General features: G+C 33.8%; 1 protein-coding gene across 1 annotated transcript in view; it reads left to right on the forward strand.

Annotated features, from left to right (window-relative positions):
* Positions 1-26,704, forward strand: part of LOC132698640 (acidic mammalian chitinase-like) — a 40,916-nt gene that overhangs the window by 7,777 nt on the left and 6,435 nt on the right. Inside the window, exon 2 of the mRNA XM_060664834.1 lies at positions 26,644-26,701. Coding sequence (XP_060520817.1) covers positions 26,644-26,701 — 58 coding nt within the window. The remainder of the gene's footprint in view (positions 1-26,643; positions 26,702-26,704) is intronic.

Here is a 26,704-nt window from a genome sequence, read left to right on the forward strand (position 1 = left end):
ATGAATTGGCCGCAGCTAGGAAATCGTGTAAACAATATACTTTGCATTTTTTTTACATTTATTTTCTTTTTCTTTTTGCTCAATAATCTTAGTAGCGAAAGTCAAATCAAAATCTTATCTTTAACCAACACTGAATTAATAGAGCGAGACACGAAAAAACTTTTATGTTTTCTCAGAACGAGGATGGGATACTATATTGTCTAGTATTGTAATGGGTGTTTTTTTTTCGATGTATAGAACTTTAAGTTGGCATTACTGTTCAAGATGGCGACCGATTTAACAGCTGTCAAGTGATTTATTCTCAGTTTGGTTTGGCAATTCATCATGAATAGACTCACGCCTGAACAACGCTTGCAAATAGTGCAATTTTATTTCGAAAATAATGGTTCTATGCGGAATACGTACCGCGCACTACGTCCATTTTATCGTCGACAAAATCGTCCATCAGAGCAGTTAATTCGATTAACCATGGAACGTTTTCGCACCACGTTTACTCTTATTGATAACTCGCATCCCCAGAGACGTCGTAGGTGCGCACAGAAGAAGCTATTGCTGCTGTAGAGCGTAGCATTGAGTAAGACCCGAATGAGTCCATCCGCCATCGAGCACAGGAATTGTATCTGTGTCCATCCACTTTATGGAAGATTTTGCTTAAGGATCTTGGTTTACGTGCTTACAAAATCCAACTCGTGCAAGAAATGAAGCCAAACGATCATCAAGTAAGGCCTAGATTCGGCGAATGGGCCCAAAACGAGGTTGCCGTTGTTCCCGATTTTCATAAGCGAATTTTGTTTAGCGATGAAGTGCTACGTCAACAAACAAAACTGCCGCATTTGGTGCGAAGCTAATCCTCAAGTGTATGGTGCGCTTTATGGGCTGGTGGAATCATTGGTCCGTACTTCTTCAAAAACGATAATGGCCAGAACGTTACAGTCAATGGTGATCGGTATAGAGTTATGATTACTAACTCTTTCATTCCTGAATTGTATAACTATGATGTCCAGGAGATCTTGTGATTTAACACCGCTAGACTACTTTCTGTGGGGCTATGTAAAGTCATTGGTTTATGCGGATAAGCCACCATTTGGAAGACAACATTCGCCGTGTTATTGCCGATATACGACCACAAATGTTGGAAAAAGTCTTCGAAAATTGGACGTCCAGATTGGACTACATCCGCGCCAACCGTGGCGGTCATATGCCAGAAATCATATTTAAAATGTAATGCCACAAGATTATCTTTCGGATAAATAAAATTCATGTCAATCGAATAATGCATCGTTGTTTTATTGCAACTTAAAGTTCTATACATCGAAAAAAAAACACCCCTTACATAATATGTTCCAGCTCGCCTTACTAGATACTGTTTAAATAATATATAGCTACGTAAAAATACTATATTTTTGCCATCAAACATCGATTACAAATAGGGAAAACTCAAACCTCATTTTGGAACGCGCTCATACCGAGCTTTCTTTTCATTGCTGGTTGCTGGAACATTTTTTTAGTAATTGTATTTCTTATTGTCGAAAGTATGTGTGTGTTTCGAAGAAAAAATTAAACTTAATATGGACCAACTCTATTTTGAAATAACCGTTTGCAATGACTTTTATTTCCAGGTTTCAGAAAACCATCTATATCTCTCCGTCAATGACACAACTACTTTTACGGAGAGATATTTTTTGATAATGAACCTAAAATGGCAAGTTAAAACAATCGAAGCAAGCTTACCTACTTTTATATAGATTGTTGCGAGGCATATTATGTTCTGTATATATCGAATATAAATACATAATTATGTAACCACTTTTATTTTTGCATATTAATGATGAAGTATATTTTTTACAAGTATTTGCATATGTAATTATAAAAATACCCTATTGTTACCCTAATGTTACGATCCCAGGTTTAGTTGGCGCTCATGAACGTGATCATTCGGTGACGGTTTTTCGGCTAGTTAGAACAAACCTAATGTTGCGTCTTTAAAAATGTGGCGTTTTGCTTGAGAAAACACGTTCCGCATAGATATTAATAATTTAGATACATCGTTCGCTAGAAACGTAGGTACTCGAAAGTATACGTCAGAATAGTACATAAATTATCTCCGACAAGAATGCCAGAAGTCGGTCTAAACACGTGACTCGTTAAATTCGTAGTTTCGTTTCGGTTTTTCCAGCAACGCAGCGATTTATTTGCAACCGATTTACCGTTATTCGGATATCGATCGGGCTATCGATACCGCTATCGTATTGTAAAAATTCCGCCTTTGACAACGTAAATTCCAACCTGACGGTCAAATGATTGACAGGCTCTCCCTCATGCATTTGCAACCTAAGATTTAATTTTAAATTGAGCATTTTTTGTTATTTTCACTTGCATCGACTTATAAACGAAGTTTAAACTACACCTACTTCAACTTAAACCAAAATGTGAAGTTGTTACGTCACAAATTCTTTAAATCCAATTGGGTGTTCCTGTTCAAAATAAATAAAAACAATGGGAAATATGATTGCTTCAATAGCGCATTGAATGGGTACTCGAGTTTAAAACTAAAAATTGGGATAAAATCATTCGATGAGCGCACTACACATTTCTCTCAATATTTAGCCAATAAACCGAATTTGTTCTGCAGCTGTGATCAATCTTTTAGACGTTTTATGATCCGGCATGTTTTTAATAACAATTTTTGTAATTAGCTGCAATGGAGAAGCTGCGTGCTGCGTCTTAATATTTCTATTCTTGCCACCCCTAGCTAGCCCTTATAATCTTGGGAGCGGACAAACTTTCAGTGTCCCGGCTTACTTAATACTAATTTATGTGTCTATGTATTGCGAACAGAATAAATAAAGGAAAGAAATGAATAAATGATAACAAAATTCTACAATTATTAAATTAGGGAAGAGCCAAGAAATGTTCTGCTTGGAGGTAAACAATGAAAATATGTCCATTAAATTATTTAAACTTAATATAAGGAAATATAATATACCGGGCAAATAAAAAGTACTAGAAAGCTGAAACGATAAAATTCAAGCATATGTAGAATCCAAAAATGCTAACAGCAATGTTGTCAGGTTTACCACTTTTAGGTTATTGCAGTTGATAATTTTTGGAAACGGAATATGTCCTGTTTATTTTTGTTGCAATGAATTGTGCGTGTCGAATTTAGTAAGATCTCATAGTTTTAATAATTTGACAACATTGCTGTTGGCATTTCTGAATTCTGCATGTTAAAAAACACCCAGGTATTGAATTTTATTCTTCCAGCTTTACCGGTTTTGGAGATATTTAAGCCGTTCGATACTTTTTACCAACCCAGTACCTACAAGATTGCCGTGTGTTGGGTAACGCGTAAATATTCTCTGTAAGAATATATAGGTAAATAAAATATATAATCAAACAACATCCCATTCTTTTCTTTATATAAACGAGCAAGAGAAAAAAATCCCCATTAGTTATTTACCGTAAAATTTTGCACACATTTCTATCGTGCCCATGCCTTTCCAGTTCATATGAACTTCACTACAACCAATGGAAATTCGCAGTCGTGACAAACAATTGAAATATTTTTTTTTAGTACTCCATATTTTGGCTAGCTACAATCAATGAAGTTTGTTAATTTAGCGTTTTTCTAGTTGTTGTTTCATGTTGGAACTTACTTCTGTATCAGACGTTTAGGTTAAATAGTAAAGATACTTTATATGCCTTTAAATATTATATTTACTCCGTTAAAAAGCTACAACAATTGTTGTTAATCATAAGAACAAACCACAAACATTCAATTAAATATCCGCGGCTTTCCTTAATACAATAACTACATCTAAATATGACAGTCATAACTTCCGCTCCGACACAGACGTGGACGAAAACCAAAAAGACTTCATTAGAAATTAGAAAATAAAAACAAAAGCGATTCGGTTCCTGCTATGATCCGGTGTAAACGACTTTTAATGCAGACGCTGACTTTCCCAACCAAGTTCCTCGCTGTTGCAAAATGCCGGCCACATACTCTCACTTTTTGTACGGTCAGGTTAGTAGAATGAAATCCAACAAATACGGTTATTAACAACTAAATTATTTCATCGATTCGGTGCGTCTAAGATAATATATATATTTTTTTGTGCATTTCAAACAAATCTTATATATTATTACTATTTCTTTATAAAGCTTGCTATGTAACGATTTTAAATACGTGGTTTGTATTGATGAAAACAAGACCACTTCAAAATTGATTGTCCTGCAACTCCTGCAAAGGTTGTTGTCGGCGGTGAATCAGTCGGTGATTCGAGTGGGATGAAGGTGGGCGTTTAGATATAATGCTTTTATTTTTATAAACCAATACCCTTTATTTTACCTGAATGTTTTAAAAGCATTTTGTTTTCTTTTCTTTTTGGGATAAAGAAATAAATAGCAGTCCTATACACCTGATACTTGATAAAAATAACACGGTTTGTTCATTATGAAAGCTATTTGATTTGTCAGATGCTGCCGATTTTCTGTGGGTCCACATTTGTAAATAATTACGACCCTGTTTACAAAAAAGGCAAACGTTTTTACAAAAAAGTCATTTTATTGTTATGCAGGGTCCGTATTGAATGGGCCAAAAAACAATGCTACAATTTTGAGATACAGGTGTGTTAATGTTTAGTGCTCGAATTTGTTATTTCTATAGTGTTCCTCGTTTATTTTTCGGTCCATGGTTTTTTGGGGATGCCAAATAGGAACTACACTAAAATATAACGAGTTCAAAGTATACACTACCTCAATGTAAAATCACAAAATACATAGAAAAAGAACATACAGGATTTGGGAAAACATAGAAACCTAAAAGACCCTGGTGTCCAAAACCTTGTAAAACTAGCACACTGCGATTCTTAATTAAGAAGCTAGCTACTACAAATCCTATCAAAGGCAGTTAAAATAACTAAATTGGCAATCAGGCACCAGAATGATTAAAGACAATTATAATCTCTCGCATCCTGACGAATAATCATCTGATTGGTTAGACTCTAAAGACGTCACTCCATTTCTGACGAAATGTAATAGTTAAATTTCTATTTGTAAATGTAGTATTCAAATAAAAAGAAGTATTTTAAAACATTTTGTGCTTCGATCGTATTTATATTAAGATTTATTGCTATTTAAAAACTATAACTATGAACTATTTAATAGTAATATACTACTACAAAACTTTAACTAACGAGTATTTGTTCAATATTTACCTCGATTAATGTTTTTTTTATGATAATGCAGTGGCATAATATTTTCAGAGTATTCGCAAAATATGCGCATACTTATTTATTCCGGGTACGTAATTGGCCGCCTCGCAACTCGAGATGTCGGTTTCGGGACTAAGCAAGTGTAAAATGGTTTCCTTAACTAGAGCAAATCGGATGTTGCAATATGTGCCTCTAATTATACTGATTTTGTTTTCGTTCTCGAGAGTGCGCTAATAACGACGTCGGTAACGTTGTTAGACCGCGAAACAATAAGGACAAAAAAACGTACGTCTAAGGTTAAGGATTCGCCCCGTACGACTTTGATGACTCATCGCCGACTTAACGAGCAACAATTAATCTTATAGCAATGTTATAACGACGATGCTAACAATATTGTTTTAATGTAAATAAGAACCTGATTGATATGTAAATAATTTTTGGTTGGCAGCTATTGTGCCAGTATATTGAGGCTAGTCCGATAATATCAAGGTTGACTGGGATTTAAGTCAATTCTAATCGAAGTATTTGTGAAAAGGTAATTTCGTTTTCGGTGCCAATGAATTAATTATTTGCTATTTACGCCTAGCGCGTCTGGAATACTAACGCATTCGAATTAGTAAATCAGCTGACGAAAATTACCACTTTGAATTAAATACTGTGTGTTCACAGAGGAAACGTCTAAAATTTCAAACTCGTTCGGAAAGTGTTCGACAGATTCCTGAATTGATGCAGGGAATTTGTGTTCTGAACCAATTGTAACCTTCGTATTAATAATACGTGTCGTCGTTTTGATTGGCATGTTAAGTTTTTAATAATAACGGAGTTTTTTTGCATTTACAACCAAAATTGGACAAACAGTACACTCAGATATGTACACTTAACGAATATAATTACTTTTTAAAAAAGAGAAAAATGATGAAATATAAAATATTGTGCCACAAATGACAAAATCAAATGTCCAATTTTCCATATTTATATATTTTACTTATATAATAGCTCGATTAGTTATTGTTATGGCGATGAACTGGTGAACAAATAATTTAGAAGTATGAAAAATTAATTTTAAAATCTGTGCATAGCATACTTTTTATTACCCATTGCATAGAATAGCAAAATATTGTTTTGACTTTTTAATGTTTCATGCTCCTTTTCTTATTTAAGCGGTAGCTGGCAGTCAAACCGACCTAATCATAAGTTTTCATGTAGTATTTTAGTGATATGCAAAAAATAAACTTTTCTTGGCCAAATGTCTCATTACTACAGCCATCTGCAACCCAATAATTCACCCTTTCAAAAAAATTGCTGCAAACGATTTGCATTCAAAAACCCCGTTTACACCGTACGTTTACCTGGCATTATTTTTAACGAGTACGACAAGAAAAAAGAGTACCTGTCTTCCTCCAAATAAACTTTGCTTCACAAAATCCAGTTTCGATCGACTTGACTGATATTAAAACCATAACCGACTAATATTTCTCATTAACCTCATGCATCCATATTTTGCTCAATTTTTTAGACGGGTTGACATTTCTGTCCCTACTTCTAGGGTAGTTTCAGTTTTCGATGTAGGTGGAGCGCCAGTCGTTTTAGGTGTTGTATATTTTTCGTCAATGTTTACAAATCAAAACTAATTATTAAAAACTATTTCTTTGTTTCGTTGTTATATGTTTTTAAACATTTCGCGCGGACTAAGACCTTGAATTTCGTTAATAGTTAAATTCGAAAGGTTAATGTAAAAATCTTCGCACGAAATCCTTTCATTCACAAAAATTCGCTTATAATCGCCGGCCTAGACAATGGCGCTAATGGTCCCTCGGAGTGAAATTTCGCCTGAACTACGTTTTCATTATCATAATATCTATATAAGTTCAATGGAGTAAACATAATGCCGAGAAAGTTAATTTTGTTGAACGTTTCGCGTGGGATAAAAGTAATCTCTCTTAATTAGGCTCGTTATTTGGAGATCTTCATTGATTGAGTTAGAAGTATACACGGAATCTTTCTGACGATTTGACCTCGCATTCTTCTCCCAATAGCCTTGCGTCTCGGTCAAACATTTGTAGAAGATTGTTTTATTAAATAATTACTACTTAGTCGTTTTCGATTTCTTTTAACGATTAGAAACGCGCTTGCTGTTAACCCATGAGCCAACGGGCAAATACTCCGTAGTGATTAGAATATATAACTGGTTTGTCAACGCAGGCCCCTGGGCTAATTTAATTTGGTGTCCACTTTCCCTTTCCTGTGCGTATTATCAATAATTTTTAAAATTTTCAAGCGATAATTGAGATCTTGAGATATGCGTTTTGAGCTTAGAACATTTATGGAAATATTAACAATGCTTCGCTAAACATTACATCATTCAAATCACAAGCAGGGAGAACTGGAAAAAGAGCGCAACGATAAGTAGTAGAAGTTGGAATATATGAACCCAGAAGGAATAGAATTTCTATTCCAATGGAGTGAGCAACAGAAAAAAGGAAAGAACCACACCACATGGAGGGAGTCACAATAGATGCTTGGACTTGCAGTGAAGGTTAAATACCAACACTCTCGAACTGAATTTGGAATAATATATACAAATTAAAACGAAAGTTCGAGCTTTGGAGGAGCAATCACAACACCTGCTTGACCGTAGGTCCAGCTTTCTCATGATAAAATCAGATAACTCATAAAACGATATTAATATCAACATCACTTTTTAAATTACTAGAAGTATTTCACATTTTTCAGTTCTCTATTATAGGGTATTCTCCACACACGAACGAATGAATGAAAAAATCCGCAACAGGTTTCTTGGTGATGGGAATAATGAATGTTGGCTGAAAAAAGCGCAACCATTTAAATACTTTCTAATTGTTTATGAATAATAAATACATCTATGTAATTAAACATTCTGCGCTTCAAGGTAAAAATAAAGAAGATATATGTCACAAACTTAACAGATGATGGGATGTTCAGGCTAGCAGATTCTATAATAAAATAAATATTGATGACAGAGAATTAAAAAATGAAGAACGCGTGTACTGAACGTTTCATAACAGTTTACCGGAAATTTTAATTTTCCGACCACTACCTTACTCGATAAAAATAAACAATTGTTGGTATTTGTTAATCTATTGAACTAATCACGCGCGGTTCTGGCCACAACGGAGCCATTCGTGGGTATCATCCAAGACACTTCCGAAGCAAAAATCCCGCAATTACATAGATCCAATTTCCCTATACATTGAAACAAAACTTGGCTTTCAGTGAACAATATACTTATGACTGTAATTCCTATTGTGTTGTTCCTATTAATGCTAACAGTCTAACCCATTAAAATTCACGAGGTCGTGCGGTCGACAACATCTACATGTGAGAGGATATCCTTAATTTTGATCAGCGTTTGCTGCTTTTAATTGCTTAAGAAAAATGGGTAAAACTGCTTTTCCGTTATTACTAATGGTGCCAATGTTGGACAATTACACATACATTTACATGAAATTAGTTTCGATTATACAGACTGTTACCAACACAATAGAAAAATCCTGCTTTAAACATAAAACAACTTGCATAAATTAAACAAACATCTCGATGAAACTACACTATTCTACACTATATTTTTGAACATGCGGCTAGTTTCCTTATCTCTAAAAACATAGTTTGTAATAATTGAATTGCAGAAGTTTATTTTACACATTAAATGTTAATTGTTCTTAATAATTTGGATCACTATATAAAAAACCATCCAGATAATTGCTAATGGGAAACTCTAAAAAGCACATTATACATTAACAACCCCAGCTTATCAATTCTTCTCCTTCTTCGTTTATTTTGGCCACAATTACCAGGGTGATCCAATCACATAAATCCCTTTTGTTTGTAAAGGCATGATTACGTCTTTAAGAACTACTTACTTAATAATTTGGAAACGTAAAAATCATAAAATAGACTACAACCATCAAGCTCTTAAAGGCAGTATAAAAAAAATCGATATTCGCAAGCGCGGTAATTTCATATTTCATTGTCAACCAATAAGCCATGGGATTTTAAATGAGCCAGTTAGTGGGCTTTCACACCAAAGTAGCATGCGACGTGCGACTTGCTGCTAGGAAGCAGGATGCACATGGCAACTTGCGTATTCATAATTTACTTTCATATCAAAGTCGCTTACTGCTACCTCATTTGTCATTAGCTCTCTGTTTAAGTTCCGTTGATAGATGATAAAATAGTTGCCAAGATGTCGTCGGAAGAAGACAATATTGCACTGATTGCTGCTGTGATTGCAAGGAGGAAGAGGAAGAAAAAAAGAAAAATGTGGATTCATCCGTATTTAAAAGATAATGCCGATATACATAGCCCATTTATTGTATCGCAGCAGCTACAAGTTCACCCCCAAAAATTTCAAAACTTCTACAGGATGGAAAAGGAAAGGCCATTTTTAAAATGATTTAAAATAACGAACCTGTAGAAAAGTATTTCCCAGCAACTTGATTCCACGCTTTATCTTGTTCACTTCTGTTGCTATACGCCTTTAAAGTGTGATCATACAGACATGGGTACATCTCGATAGTCTGAACAAAGCCTATATTAAATTGTTCATCGTCTGGTAAACATTTTTTGCTAGACATCACGAAAAAAACAAACAGAAATTTGGTCGCGAAGTCAAAACAATGTCTGCGCGGCTTGGAAGCAAGTCGCAAAGTATCAAAATTATAGGACTCGTTTTATATTCGAGTCGAACGCTGCATGTTGCCAAGTCGCATTTTTGCGGCGCCATTCTTGAACCATCAATATATTTGTATAGGTTTTAAAACAAGTAGCATGCTTCCTGCTTCCTGGCAGCAAGTCGCACGTCGCATGCTACTTTGGTGCGAAAGCCCACTAAGATCTTGCGAAGTTCAACAATCAACTGACACTTCATCAATTTGACAGTACTCAAAAGTCAGAGTACTCAAAAGTCAAAAGGTGATTAAATTTTCAGGATAAAAATGAGTTAAGTGTGTAAAGATCGGTGTTTAGAGAGAAAAAGGCAGGTTTGTGTGTGAAACTAGGGGTAAGCGGGCATAATTTTATTTTCTTTGCCATCAGTGACATCCACACAGTTTTTACTTCTTTTTAATTCGCATATAACGAGACCTGGGCATATTTTGAGAAAACGCTGCTGGAAAATGAAAAATTGTAGAATTGACGAACTGTCAGCTGAAATATTGTTCGTTGATCTTATTGGTAAAAAGCGAGATTTGCAATGACAAGTCCTGAATATGATTAATGCATTCATTATTAGGTCATGATTAGGTTATCATTATCCTGTCGTATTTCCAGGAAAAAGAAAATGATCGTCGAGGTCATTAAATGACGGCCATATTTTCCTGGTTTCTAAATTAATAAAATTAAAACAAACCGGACGAATTATTTCGGAAAATGCTGATGGCATTTTAAACGACATCGAACAAAAATATGGTCCGTAAGGCGACGGCCTTGAAGTTGTGTCTCCGCTTTTACTTTCGAGATCCCAAGAAACATTACAATCTTAAGACGCGGACTTACAACAGTGGCGGACATTTTTAATTGTTACTTTTAAACAATGACTCACGAAAGTTTAATGCGATGAATTTTAAGTTTCAGATATTAGGGGTGCGCCAAGCAAATCGTGAAGGACGTATTTCATTTCGGGTTGTTCGTTAAAAATAAATTCTCTGTGAAATTTGCCGACACACTTCGTCGCGTAAGTTCAAAGTACCGTTTTGCAATTTATCTGCGGGCACGACGTCAATGGATTGTTTAACATCTATAGCATTTGATGCGCTTCTGACCTTCAATCATACAAGAAGAATTGAAGAGGAGCGCCCACACAAAGGACATTTAATATACCACGAAATAAAAAAAAAGCGATACGCCCTCGATACAATATAATAGCGTCAAGTTTATTTTAAACAAATTCCCGACCAATGTTGAACATTTTATGAAATGTCGATGGAATGTAACACATATTAAATGTTGTATGTTCTTTCGTTCGCACATTATACGTAAGTAATCTTAGCTCATGAAGTCTTTTTTCTTCTTTTGGTCAAGACCACAAGATCATAGGGTCAACTTAGGAAGTTCGGAATTTCAACGCAGTTAACCTTTATGATCCCAAGTATACCTTCATTCAGTAAAAGACATTGGAGAATAAGGATTTAGATATTTTTTTGTCATTATTATACAAAATGTGTTTGATTATTTCGGTGGATTTTTGTTTTTGAAAGTTGCTTTTTAACTTTTAATAGCTTTAACTTTAAATAGGTTAAAGTTATTCAAAACTGTAATTACCGCACCCATTCGTGCAGATATAAGGAAAATCCATAATTCCAAAACTAAAAACGCCTATCGTTGTTAGACTTGCGATAAAAGATTGCCGAGGCTGTGATGCAAGTTACGCAGCTTCCTCCACTTGAGAACAACAGTATTTAAATTTTTAAATAAACCATTACGTTGTTTCTAGAGCTTTCGGAAATTTGCTGCATAAGCTTTTTGATTTTTTCTAAACAATAAGACAAAAACCGGAGTTGCTACTTGAACATTGTCTTACGTACATTTTGAAAAAGTGAAACTAAATGGTTTCATTTAGAAAAATATTTATACTAAATATACACTTTTGTTTACATTTCTAGTCGAGGTTAAAAGTTTATGAAAACAAGCGCTTTGCGCCGATTCTCACGCCCATATTCTAAGTTATTTTGCAGTCAAAATAACTGCTAATTTTACAGAAGTACATGTACAAATTGCATCGCATTTACCTCACTTAAAAGTTAAATTCGTTGTGTCTCAAAAAAGTACTTGCACATTTAATTAATTAATTTATGAATAATCAAAACCAAATTGAATTTTCGATACTATGTAGTTACCATTGTATGCTAAGATCAGTAGAACTCATCTGCCATACTTTGCCCTTAGGAAATTTGCGTACCATTTTAGAAACACCCTGTACATAATATTTTTTTATGACATTCAGATGTAACGTTCTTGTCGTCGTAGTATAACTTTCTGGTGTTCTACGCCAGATACGATCGTCGATGGAACAGACTCTGTCAACCACGCAAAGAATGTTAATTGGTGAACCAGATTCCTAGTCCGGTAGCCCTGGCGTTTTTCTTCTTGTACGATCTTGTACTTATAATGTCGGTTTCAATTATCTTCGGTTATGAAATTCGTGCGGCAACCGCAAGTGTTAAAACCAGCTTTTTGTTCATTTAGTAGATAATGTCTGACATTCCTCAGGTTCGTTGCAACAAACTCTCGGATCGAATTATGAATTTAATAGATATAATCGCGCTTCATATTAACGCCACACCTCAGATTATTGACTGAAAGCAGAAAGCAAATGGACGAACTCAAGAGCTTTTGTTTTAAATTATTACTGCAAAGGGGAACAAACATAGAACGAAATTGGGTTATATACTTAATAAAATACAATATAATCAGATCAAGCACAAGTACGGCAATAGGAATGCATAAATGGAACATTCGCAATACATATCCAAAAGATATTTAAATTAACGCCTTTTCGTGTTTTTTTTTCTAGAATAGTTTCTAAATTTATGTTCCTACTAGATATTATGCACAATATTTAGCATTTTTCCCAATATTTACGTAAACTGTAACAATAGAGCAATAGAGAAGTTTTCACTTGCGAGTGGAGTTTCGTTTCTATAAAGAGTCAATTTTTGTGCCTAATAAGTATTTATCGGCTTAAGCCAAAACAAAATGTAATGAAACACTAAAGCCGCCATAAAAATATTATTGTCTATAAAATATAGGTGATATAAAGATTTATTTAATATCAAAAGTCTTGACTTGACAGACGTTATTAATCGTATATTTTATAATTTATATTTCATAATTTTGCAATTTACATTTTTCTGTAAATATGTGGAGTAAGGAAAAAAGTTCGATTTTACACTTTAACGGGTTTATTTCAATTTTTTGCTTTGGAATTTTTGTCCAGTCATTATATTTGCCTCTCCCTGTTTGTCTTTCTTCTGCTGCTATATTGGTTATTGAAAACTAAATTTATTGTTTTGGTTGGTTAAAAAATTTACTTTGCTTCTTATTAAGAAGAATCGGCCCCTTATAGAGGAGCTTCCAACTCGGTATATTAACGGGTAAAAATATTTCTTCGGAGAAACGCATCCGACCGATGTGATAATTGTCGGTAATTAATAATTCAGTGGCTCGGAAGAAAGGAAAAGGCAACAGGTGTCGCAATTATACCGGTCGAACACTTTTGGTTTCATCACTACTGAGATTTATGAATGCAGACAGGGAGATACCGTTGCTCAAGGAATTCGTACCCGATACGGACATACGTACATCTTGCCCGCTGATCTGGTTCGAATTGCGTAACGTTGGTAACAGTGAGTGGACGCTAATAGTGTTTGCATGGAATTTTGCTGAAAATGTCGACACACACACAAGAAATATTGAATTTAGTACCGACATCAAGTGCCTTGTCTGAAAAGTGGTTATCTCGAGATCGAATCTGCTGAAAAGTAATGCGAAGCACAGCAAATATGGACACCCATTCTTAACGGTTAATGTTCTTATATATATATCAAAGCATTATTTACTGCTTACGGACTACAACCTGACTAAAAAACACGGTCCATCCTTAAAATAAACCCTTTAAAAGAGGCTTCGATGAAGTTCAAGTTTAAATGGATGATTGGTTTCTGAAATATTTAAATAAAAATCAATTAATCAACAATATGGTTATGTTGAGGGTATAGGTTTAGACATCTGACTTAATTAAAAATTGGATGAATTAACTGGTAGCGCCCAAGGAACAGTGATGGGAGCTTAGCGTTTAACTAATTTCTTAGTGATTCATATAATAACAAATTAGTTTCAAATGTAATTCGTTTTTCCGATAAGAGTGTAGTGTTCTACAAAGGTCAAAATTTTAAGAAAAGGTCGAAAAAACTGAGTTTGCGTTAATTAAAAAAATATTACGTTCTAAATAAATATTCCCCTAACATACCCAGCTACTCGAAAACTTATCAAATATGTTTAATATCTATGTATAATTTTACACAGCAATTTTAAGTGAAATTAAGTCTTTTTGATATTTTGTAGTAAGGTCAACCAATAAGAACTGTATCATTTCTTGGTGCAATCGCACTTTGCCTATGCTACGAACGTCCTGAAGACCCTATTATATTTAATATGAGGTTAAAAATAATCCACAAACTAAAAAAACAGGATTTCTGCATCACAGAGTCCACACAAGTAACACCAATTTAAGAAGAAATAAGAATGTTGCCCTTCAAATCGGTGACTTCTTATTCGAACTGATAAAATAGTGGTATTCATTTCAAATGCCAATCGATAGTGGTTTATCTCCGTATATCGTTCAGTTACAAAATTAGCTAGAAACTTCAAGCCATTTTAAACGAACCGTAACAGTATCTACGCAACAACAATTAAAGAATTAGTTGTGCGTATTATAATGTTTACCCAATTATTTAGTTCGACAAGAATCTGCGGTTTCGGTCTTTTGTGCCATTGTCTACTTGACTCTTAGAACCTTTTTTGCGGTTTGGCAAATGGCCAGCGAAATTTGTGCAAGCCACCTTCAATAGCCGCGATTTTTGTTGCTATTTAGACTTCCATTCCATCGAGAGAGACTTCCACAATGATGTTAATCAACTCCTAGAGTTGGAACTTGAACTGCCATTCCATTGGCGAAAAAGTAAAAAAAAAGAGTGTAATAATCGCTTTGCAAATTAATTAATGTTAATTTCTTCAAGTTGAATGAATTTATTTTTTGTTTCATTATGTAGTATTGCGTCAACTATAACCAGGGAATTTGAAAATTATGAATTTGTATTCATTCAACATTACTAAGCTAGGCAAGTCCAGCAAAAAAGTCTGAGTGCCTTCGATCGAAATAGGTAAGGATACTTCAGGATGTCTAATGTTAACTTTACGATACAACGCGAAATCCTATAGGCTAAAAAAATAATTAAAAAAAACTTTTCATATTAATAGCTACTTTGTGCGTGCGTATGCTATTGTGTTAAACTCGTAAAAACGTGACAATACAAATTCGCAGAAAATTTTGCAATAACCTTTTCCATTGTGTTCGTAATTAACAGGTGTGTTCCTCGAGAACCAACTCGTCGGCTGCGAACTAAAAGAAAAAAATAACGAAGAGCCTAGCTGTTTATAACGAATAATTGGTTTATAAAGTTACACTAATAAACGTGAAATCTATACATCATAAAAAACCATGTCTGCGAATTGCTACGGGTGTGTAGATATTCGCAGCTTAAGCTTTGCAGTGTCTTTAAATGCCGGCGTTCAGTCTTGCCAAGTCAGGTGTGTCGGAAAATTTTTCTCCAATAAGATCACGCTGCATACCTGAACAATTTGCATACCTATGCAAAGAATTACAAATGAAGACAGTCTAATATTCTAAAAGTCTTTTTATAAAACTTGTGGATTTCTCCTGCGTCGGTTTTTGTTGAGTCGAACTTGCTGACGTTTCGCCAATCATCCTGTTGGCTTTTTCAGAGCTTGACTGAAACTGTTTCAGTTTTATAAAAAGTATTACAGTAGCCTGTGCAAGTTCCATTGAAAAAATCTAAAAGTCTATTTTATAAGGACTTCTTTGCAATATGTAAAAAAAATTAAAGTTTACTTTTTTTAATTGAACGCCATAAATATTTTTACTTAACATTGAAGTTTCTCAGCACCATTATTATCAGATATTAATTTTGTCACGACGACGAATTATATTTTCTAGAAACAGTATTTATTTATTTGCAATATGCGTTATTCGGAAGATCAAAAACATGAAATAATTTGTCTTTTTTATCCAAACAATGAAAATGGATCGCAAGTTGGAAGCGAATAAAACCAATGCTTTCTCGGTCAACGTATACTGAATATTCAGGAAACTTTTATGCATTCCTTTTTATTGCAGATGAATGCAATCCACTGTTTAAAAAACTCAGCAAGTCAAGACGTTTTCGATATTAATAGTAGGTAAATAAAAGATTCTAAGCACACTTTAAGTGCCTTTGTTGTCACATTTATTCAACGTTTCTTTAATAACTGCCACATTTAGAGATCAGTATAAATGCGGTAAAAGGTAAAATAATTATCGACCTTTTTCTATTTTTGGGAAAATTTTCGAAATAATCCTAAGAGTTATTCGATTATTTATTAAGTAAAGTCCGTTTTTGCGAGGAATAATGGGATTCTTGCGTGGAAAATCTACTACACATGCAGTTCGAAAATTAGTGTCAGAGATCGTTAATCGTCACTGTCTCTTTATCCTGATGAGGAAATTATCAACTATTATTATTTGAATCGAACACAATACGTTAGAATAAACGGTAATGATTCATTCACTTTAAATCTAAAACGCGGAGTCCTTCAAGGATTTGTCCTAGGGTCATTTTCTTCATTATTTATATAAACGATTTCCCATCATGCATTGTTCACTTTTCGCTGACGATACGACAAGAATCTGCAGGAACTCAGCTTTAATCAGATTAGAAGAACTAACTTATGGAGTTGAGCCGAAGGCTCAGTTTTAGTCTTCGTGTAACAATTTATTTATAAATAATCATAAAACACAAACATTGTTAATTTCAACCAATGCGTCTCTTACTAAGAGTGATAGCGTCACTCCCTTTGGTGTCGATAATCTTAATTGGAGTGCTCATATTGATGTTTTATGTAAAAAATTAGCATCTATGCTTTTCGTGCTTAGAAGGTTGAAAATCACACTTAGTACGGACGTCCTAAGAACGTTTATTTCGCATTGTTCCATTCTAAAATGCACTTATACTATGGGGAAATTTTAACCACGCAATAAGGGTTTTCAAACTCGAAAAAGAGGCAACGACAATTTTATTAAATCTCAATTTCCGAGAATCGTGTCGACCTTATTTTTCTAGTCTTCGAATAATGCCAGTACCTTCAATCTATATATATATATATATTGTATCATTCATATTCACATTCATGACTTTTCTAAAAGAAATTCTTATCGTCTGCAAGTTATCGTTTAAATTAAACTAAAAATAACTCTTTACTTCTAGCATTTTACAATGCTCTGCCAGCAAATATTCAAGCTTTGAGTGAAAAAGCCTTTCAGAGGGCACTCAAGCTAGTGTTTATTAACAATTGCTTCTATAGCAATGATGAATATTTTAATTTTAAATGGTCCTTTAGTTGTTTATTCTATATATATTAGATATAAATAAATAAAATAAATTTATTTGTACTGGCATGCTACGTATACATATACATATTATATTTACGTATTACGTGGTTAAATAAATAAACTAAACTATTGAATAATTAACTCAAGTTATTTCAAAAATGGCTGAACCAAATAGCGAAAACATCGTGACGGACAGGATTTCCATTCTGGGTAAAAATATGCAGGGTGTGCTATTTAAAAAAGTGAAGTTGGTTATTTATTTTTTCTACTCCCTTCTGTAAAATACCTAATTATATGTTCACTAAGCACTCTTGAAAAGATTTGACCTTGGGTGAGTGTCAAAATATAAATTAATACCTTGGGAATATTTTTTATTTCTTAAAAAACTGTTATGGCAACTAAAACAATATGTATTATGTCCCTAATAGATATTATCATGTCCTAGCAGTGATAAAATCATTATAGTATTTTTCCTTATTACACAGAAATCTTCTGGTTTCCGCCTGCCTCAGTTGTAGATCAATAGAACTTGCTGACGTTTCACCTTGGCTTTCTTAGAGCTTAATTGAAGCTGGTTTGAATTCTCTCCGTACCTGTTTATATACTATATGAGGGGGCAGGAGCTAAAGAAGATCTATAAATTAGGCTTATCCTGTGGAAGATTCTTAAAAACAAAGAAATACTTTATTTATATAGCCAAACACTTATATATTTTACTCATGTAATAAACCGATGAGTCATTATTTTATACAACCAAACAGCATACAATATGCTGTATATGCTTTACTTACCTAAAAAAAGAAACTTTCTTTTGCAGGGTAATTACATATTACAGCAACCACATGCAGCTCATGAATTTACCATTCAAAAGAGTGTTTATAATGTGTGTGTTAATAATTAACATACAGCATGTGATTACCGTCAAAAATAGTCAAAATATATAACAACCATTTATGTCAAGTATGGATAAACGACTAAAATGATTTCACAAAGTGCCCGTTACCAAACGATTGAGCCTAAAAGACCACAAGGTAGAAATATTGAGAAATAATTTAGAATAATCCACCATTATCAAATCAAAACTTCTTAGAAATTAAATACAGGGTGCGGCAAAGTGATAGGTACTATTTGGGATGTTAATAAAAACCAAACTACATAAAGCAAACATTTTTTTAAAATTATTTTTGAAATGTACATTTTATGCCATTTAGGAACGGTATTTGATTAAAATGATGTCTTTTAAATGATGGCCATTATTGTCGATGCACTCTTGTAGGTTCTCGCGGAAGCGCATCATTACCCGATGGATCATTTCTTGGGGAATTGAAGCAACTTCTTGTTTTATGGCTGTCTTTAGTTCTTCCAGAGTCTCTGGACGATGTGTGAAAACTCTCGCTTTCAGGTAATCCCAAAGAAAAAAGTCGACAAATCAGGCGAACGTGGCGGCCAACCAAGATCACCCCGTAAGACGCCACTTTGTTTAGGAACATTTCTTGAAGAAGATTTAGCGAACGACGTGTTGTGTGCGATGTCGCACCATCCTGCTGGAACCAAAGATGTTCTCTTTGATCGTTGTTCAACTCGTTCACTTTTGGACGCAGGAAATTTTAAGAATATCAAAATATCGATCTCCGTTGACTGTTACCGTTATTCCATCTTCTTCGAAAAAGTAAGGACCCCACACGCCGAACTCCGAGATTGCACACCAGACGGTGACTTTTGGACTGTGAAGAGGGCGTTCATAAAGTTCCTGTGGACTATTTGCTGCCCGATAACGGAAATTTTGCTCAAACTGATTACAAAAGGCGCGCATTTCTAATAAACTCCTCGACAACGAAAGCACGATGCACTCCGCTCCAAGCCATGTCGATAACGGAAAATTGCATACTTTTGTCTGCCTAACGCGAGTGCGTACACAGTGTTGCCTGTTTTACAAACCGAACAACCACTATTTGAAATCCTGCCTACCTTTTTGCCGCACCCTGTATTAAAATATTAAAAATTCTTAGTTAGCTGTGATATTTTTGGTTGAGAACTGTAGGTTTTGGCCATAGAAATTGACGAAAAAGTTAAATTCAACCCGAAGTCAATCGAAATCTACTACAGCATTTAATGGTATTTACAATCGGGCTATCGCCTTTTTGGACCGTCGCTTGCTGAAACGTTCTTTGCTTTCTCCGTTGAGTTCTTGCCGCACTTAACAGGTTATATTACATATAAGTCTCAGAAACAATGTTTGAAGCAACTGTGATTCGAGTCCAAGAAAAGCGAAAAATCTTAACCGGTTTTCGGTAAACTAAATATACGTTCTCACAATACGTGCAGGTTGAGAAATTCGAGAAAACTTCTTTATTATATAAACCGCAGGTTTTCACAACAGGCTTATTATGTCGGCAGCGTACCTTGCTGCGAGACATTTTCCAGCGCGAAAGGTCAAACATTTAATAGGCCGAAGCATGTGTAATTTTTACATTCCTCCGTTTCTTATTATTACTGTTGCAATAATTTTTCGACGTTTGGTGGTAAATATTGATTTTTGTCTGCCGTCGCGTAATAAAAGTTTAATATTTGCGCAAAATTTGCAAAACGAACGGGATTCGAGTAATATCCCATTAGTGAAAGCTGAGGAGAAAATTTACCAGACTTTCACTGGTATTCCTATTACGCCTGAAGCTAGATTAGTAACATCTATCTGCTAAATTTGTTTAATGGGCGCCAAAGTTCACGTGATAAACGCATGAGAGAGTTAATTCGTGATTACTGGCAAAAGTCGACATTCAAATTGAGCTTCAATACCGTACAATTTTTCATTGATACGTTTTTTTGAAAATTACTGGTAGGAGCAGGCATCTCATTCGGTTCAATGGGGCAAAAACGAAGGTTTCTTATAAATAAGCGAAAACAATTTATCATGTGTTAACGAAAAAAAATAAATCTCAATAAAAAGTCACATTGGTCTAAAAGTTAATCGAAAAGGAGAGTAGAATAGGTTACTTTTAAGCTTTTCAAGATACATGGTACCTTAAATGCGATAAAAGTTGGGCATCTAAATTTTATAAAGAGAAACTTATACAAAAGTTGCCTGCTTCAAATTTAGCCACTTGTTTTGTCTACAGGGTGTTCTAATTTTGTACCACAACATTCAAAATTTAAATCGAATACAGAGTTTGTTATTCTTCATAAAAAAATAAACTAATTTTATGATTAGTATTTCATGTCTAGTTATGTCTTGTGTTAAAAATAAAACAATTAAAAATCTTGTCAATTTTCAGTGAAAATCTCTCGAAATGGTTCGAGATTAGAGAAAAATACTTTGTTTTTTTTTTTTGTTGAAAACGAATAACATTAGTGGTACAACGAAGCAATAATTATAGAATTAGCTTAGTTTTTTATAAATAATCTAATAGTGCACAAAAGTATAGGATGTTCTTTTAAAAGTTCATTGTTAATAGTTCAAAATTTGCATACCTTGTAGGTAAAATAAGTGAATATCAAAAAAACTATATAGTATAACATTTTTCCTACTCCCGTCTGTAAAATACCTAATTACACACCGATCTAGCGTGCGGAAAGCGTCACTTTACCACGTCAGTTTCGTTTCCCACGAATCCGAGCCTCTTCGCACATTTCCGGGATTTTACCGCACGGGTTTGGGAGCAATCGGACGTTTTCGGAGATGTTTCCCATTGAATTTTGACGCTTGTCAATGTATTCGTGTTGTTTTTGAGAAAATGTACCCAAAAACTAACGGTTGTAGAAAAAGTATAGTATACAACACGTTCGGTAAACTTTTTAAGTCACTCGCTCCGCTGGACTCCGCTCGTGTCAAATAAACTCGTGAGTCAAATGCCGTTTACCGGACTCGGACAGGAAATATTAAAATCAAAGAATTCGATTTTTCTAAAATATTTCTTGGTCCACCGCTACGTAGTTTTGGTAGCTTCTGGGCATTACGCGTAATCTTTAATGGTTTAAAAGATTCCGATACAATCCCATTGAAAAACAAAAGCAAAACAACTTTTAAAAACTACAAAGTATTTGATATGTTGTGCTCTTTTGAGCGATGCTTATTTGCTTTTATTTTAAACTACAAAACGGTTTTCCACCTTTACTTCGTGTAAAAGTAGTCTTCAAGGAAAAGTCTGCAACGTTCAAAGTCATCCGCAACATAAAACTTTCGACATATTAACAAAACTAATAAACTTTCCGTGTAACGTTTACGTGTGACTTAACGTATCTAAACGACATATTTTTTTACACGTGCATTATTATGGACGTTTATATAATTGGAATTGCGTACGTTCCAATAAGTAGTTCGAAACCGTATATATCGGTAAAGTATTTGACACGGTTTCATAACGAATTGTTTAAACTAAGGTTTCGAGAACCAGACAAGAGAAAGTATCTTCGTTTAGATGGTGCGATGATATTCGAGCAGTGGCTAATGTGCGAATTAAGTGTCCGATATTTTATCACGAACGAAAAACATATTTATGTATTTCCTTTCTGGTTTTTTCATTGCGTCACAATGTATTTGATAATGTATTACTTCTTGCTTTCCTTTTTTTTTAAAACACCTACTTCAAATCGAAAGGGGCAACAAAAAAAAATTTTTAGAATACCTTCTGTTGTTCTCCATCATCCCGATAAAACTTTAACGTGTTCTTTAAAGTGATAGCATGTAATTTTGTAATGGTGGAAGCAAAGTTCCCAGTAGTTTTATTTAAAAAATTAATATTGATAATTTATTATTTATATAGTTTTCAATTTAAACCAACGTAAAAACTACGAGCTGCTGCTTATCCTGTCCATACAAAGAAAGAGTACAGCGAAAATTTTGATAGTTTTATGACTTACAGACTTGCAATAGCAGCAGAAACGTTAAATTATGACCATCTCCATAACCTGCCGAACCTACCATTTCTAGAACCAAGGATAATTTTGATGGATTCGACGTTCTTATACAAATTTAAAAATAAACCAACTCCCTTAGTTATTGAGCAAAATTAACTCCAGAATTAGATAAAGGACTACTGGAAAATATCCTTGTTTTAACCAAGCTTTCGCAAAGCCGACCATTTATTTACAAATTTATTTATTTGCTCTTTGGGACACAAATAGGATAATAATAAACTAACTAACAACTTTGAAGTATCAACAAATAATTTGAGTTCAGTATAAATAGAAACAAAGATGATATTTTAAGTTTTCAAGCGCGTTAAACTCAGGACTCGCAAAAAAGTGTCCAAATGGGTCTAAAACCAATCTTATGGAGAAGACAGAAAAATTACACCAAAAACAGTGTTATAAAAAGAAAAGTAAAATCAGAGCAAGCAAGCAAATTAGATCGATTGATCCAAATATAAAGCCCCAGATCGATATTCTTCAAGTGCTATCTTATTTTATGCAAAGTTACTTCCTCTGTAAACTTTAATTTTAAAATTGTAGCTATATGCAAAATAAACCGTCAGGGACCGAATTCGTGGTCTGCAAAAATAATTACAAAGTAAGCTGCAAATGCAATTTTATTAAATTTTTGATGTTTACTTAGTCTATATCCATATGTATCTGTTAGTTTTGTTTTAATTTTCAAAAGTTAACACTGTAAGAACGTAAACAAAAATCTATCTCTTCACTTATCGATCTATATAACGAGTTAGTATTTGTCGAAAGATTTTGTGTTCCTTCGCACGAGAACGCATTTTAAATGAGATTTCACCCCAATACCATTTCAATGAAAATCTTTCTCCCGAAAAGCGCACAAAATCCCACTACTTTATTAAAAAAAGGACAGTGACGTAAGCAACCGTAATGTTTTTTTCTTTATCTTCTTTATTCTCACTTCCAGGTCCATTTTTTTGAATTTGCCGCCACGGCACTGGTCACCTGGATAATGTAAAAATTCAATTTTTTTCTGCATAAAACTTTTAACACAAATTCAATCTCACGCGTTAAATTAGAGGAAGTTCACGGAGGATGTCACGTACGAATTGTTGAAAATCAACAATGGAAACACATGACGGCTCGTCACATACGACTGGCGGCGTCATAAAAAGCGTTTTCTTGAGAAGAAATACCGCGATGCCTATTCCTACGACTGGCGGCTTTATAAAAAACTTTTTCATTTCTTGACGTTTAATTAAAAGCTAAGAAATCGTTGATGTCCTTTTACAGGGTAAAAGCGGTTGAATAAATATAAGAGGACTTGTTTTGTGCAACCGACTTGTGCCATTTTTCTGCAACGTACAGCTTCTGATTTTCTTTTATTTTCAATTTAAATAAAAATACAGAACTTTTCTCTATATGGACGCGAAATCATCAATTATGTTTATTATAAACTTGCCAGTTTCCTTGTCCTACGAGACCTTGGCGCAGCAATTGGTTCTTTATAATAATAGCGTATCTATGAATCAAAAATAACCTTGAGGCAAAAATTCCCGCAGTTATTTTAAATAAACAAATGTGAGACTGTTTTTTGATATCTTCCATCTTAAAACAATCTTAAAATCTATTGCACCTCTGCCAACGGACAAAGGAGTTGGAAACAATAAAAATGACATTCAATTAATTGTATGTGAGAATGGCAATTTTTTTAGGGCATATGGTCAACAACAACATACAACTAGTTATTTAACTACAATTTTTACAATTTAACACTATTAAATGTGTGTAATGTAAATTTTCGAATTGAACTAATAAATCCCCATATCCTCTGATATACCTGATATAATTTGCTTAGGTAGGTTCTTTTGTTACGATGGATCTTATTCATTGGCAAACTGCAATGGCCACTGAGTGATAGAAAAGTGAAGCCAATTTAAAAATGGAAAAACAAGTCTAGAAATGCGTATGGATGTTTTTCTCACGCTTATTGATAAAAATGGACCAATAACGTCTGCTCGTGTATTTGTGCTGATACATTATTACACACATTATTTGGCGATCAAACAAAATTTTATTTAAATGTTTGTAAACATAGTGAGTGATAATACAACTATTTAATACAAAAAAAAATAATTTGTACTCCCTACTTCAAAATACTCACCTCTGCTCCGATCAGCCTGAGGAAAGTGAAACTCTAAAACTTCAGCTTCATTATTCACTGTGCACTCAAGTACTCAAGTACTATACCAGCAAACAGATGAACGATGCACAACAAAAGGGACTGGACAGAGATGAAGGTAGATAACATTGAGCAAGTGACAGGACACCTGGAAACATATCGAAGAAATGAGACAGTGGAATGGGAAAATGATTCGTGATGTAAGGCCTTGGTTTAGTAGAACACACTACTTGGATATACAGATGTTGTCAGAGCACGAATGATTCCAGGCACATTTCCACAGGTTCAAGCTGAGCATAACATCCCAACGCAACTATTGTGATGACATAGATGACGCTGTAGTAGAACTGTAGTAGCACAGTAGAACACCTCGAAATTGAACAGCACATAGACCAGAGAATAACTACTGAAAGTATTGTACACCATATGCTAACGAGCGAGAATAGCTCGCGCATAATATGTAGCGGGGTAGATGGTTGAATGAAGTCATAGCTTAGGCAAGCACGGAGTGTTGCACATTTTCCTTCGTGAAATCTGTGAGGTGGTTTTTTAGTCCTGGTGTCTTTTTAAAGATTTGTCCCCTCGCAGCAAAAAAAAATGCATATCAACAATTAGCCATTTAAAAAAATGGTTATTGACTCCCTAATTTGTAGTCATATATATGTATATATATATATATATATATATATATATATATATATATATATATATATATATATATATATATATATATATATATATATATATATATATATATATATATATATATATATATATATATATATATATATATATATATATATATATATATATATATATATATATATATATATATATATATATATCATAAGTAAAATAAATTTCGAATTTTGCGCGGAATACAAAAAAAAACTGAATAATCTAAGGGGTGTTCCGTTTAAAATGCCAGGATATTTTTAAAATGTAAACAGCAGCCTTCTATGAACGCAAGCAAAATTGATTGTAACAATATCTGTCTCAGTTCTCTCGATACTTTTCATAGACCATCCGACTTTGGAGTACCCATAACTGACCTGTACCAACTCTACGTTGATTAGGAATCGAAATCTCAGACCAATTACGCGAGAAGCCCTAAAGGAGACATAAATGTATCTCGCCTTTTTAAACGTTCGCTCTTTTTATTCTTTAACCCGTTTATAGAATTGCAATTTTTATTAATTAACCTTGCCATTTTCTCACGGAATTTGTCCAACCTCGCGATACTGAAACCGATTTGCGAAAACATTTCGCAATGGACGTTATGGAACCAATTCGGCACCAAAGTCAAGTGCCCAGTACATTCATGGTTAAATTCACACAAAGTTGTTCAGAAAATATATTTTTTACCGTATAAAAGGTGTTTTGACCAGTACGTGTCAAATGTAAACATTTTACTGTACCTCCGACTATACGGGGTGTTGAAATGACACACATATACATAACATATAATTTAAGAATTAATCTCGGAAAATGTGATATCATTTTAATAACACTCTGTAAATAATAATATTGCCAATAAACCCTAATGAATACATGTAAATATCTCACTTTGATAATCTCGAAAGCGTCTAATAAGATTTTTTTTTCTATTTCTTGAGGTTGTAAATAAAATTTAAAAATTGTTTTTTGAATTTAAGTTAGGCGCACGATTAGATTGTAAGCTATTATTTTTATGATCCACATGTTAACCTACAAATTCTTGATTTTTTAGTTTTTTAAGATTTCGATTTGTTATTTTTTAAATATCTTTCTCCGTCAGATGTTTTGATACTACCTTAGTGGGTCATATGTAGTTAATCGTGAATATTATTCAATATTAATTATTAATGTGATGCGATTTGTTTTATGTTTAATTCAATTTTTAAATGGTCTGTTGAAAATGGCGTATTAAGAAGTCTGTGGGTAAAAGAATGAAAAACAGCAATTTCTGGTATGTATGTATGTTTGGTACAACCATATCACCAAGGAAAGTATTGACCAAACAGATTAAACCAAAGGCTTTGTTTTTACACAAGGGATGTTCTTGTATAATATTTTCTAAATTTATTATAAAATTATTATTATAAAAACGCTTCTTCAGAATTTAGGCGCCACTTAGTAAAAAAACGTGTTTTCTATTGATTAACGGGACATATTTGTTTCAGACGGAGATCTGTCGTTGGTTGTTTCTCCTCATATCACTTTCAACATGGACACTAATAGGTG

This window comes from Cylas formicarius, unplaced genomic scaffold, assembly GCF_029955315.1.
Source record: "Cylas formicarius isolate icCylForm1 unplaced genomic scaffold, icCylForm1.1 PGA_scaffold_2__14_contigs__length_35257938, whole genome shotgun sequence".
NCBI classification, from domain to species: Eukaryota; Metazoa; Arthropoda; class Insecta; order Coleoptera; family Brentidae; genus Cylas; species Cylas formicarius.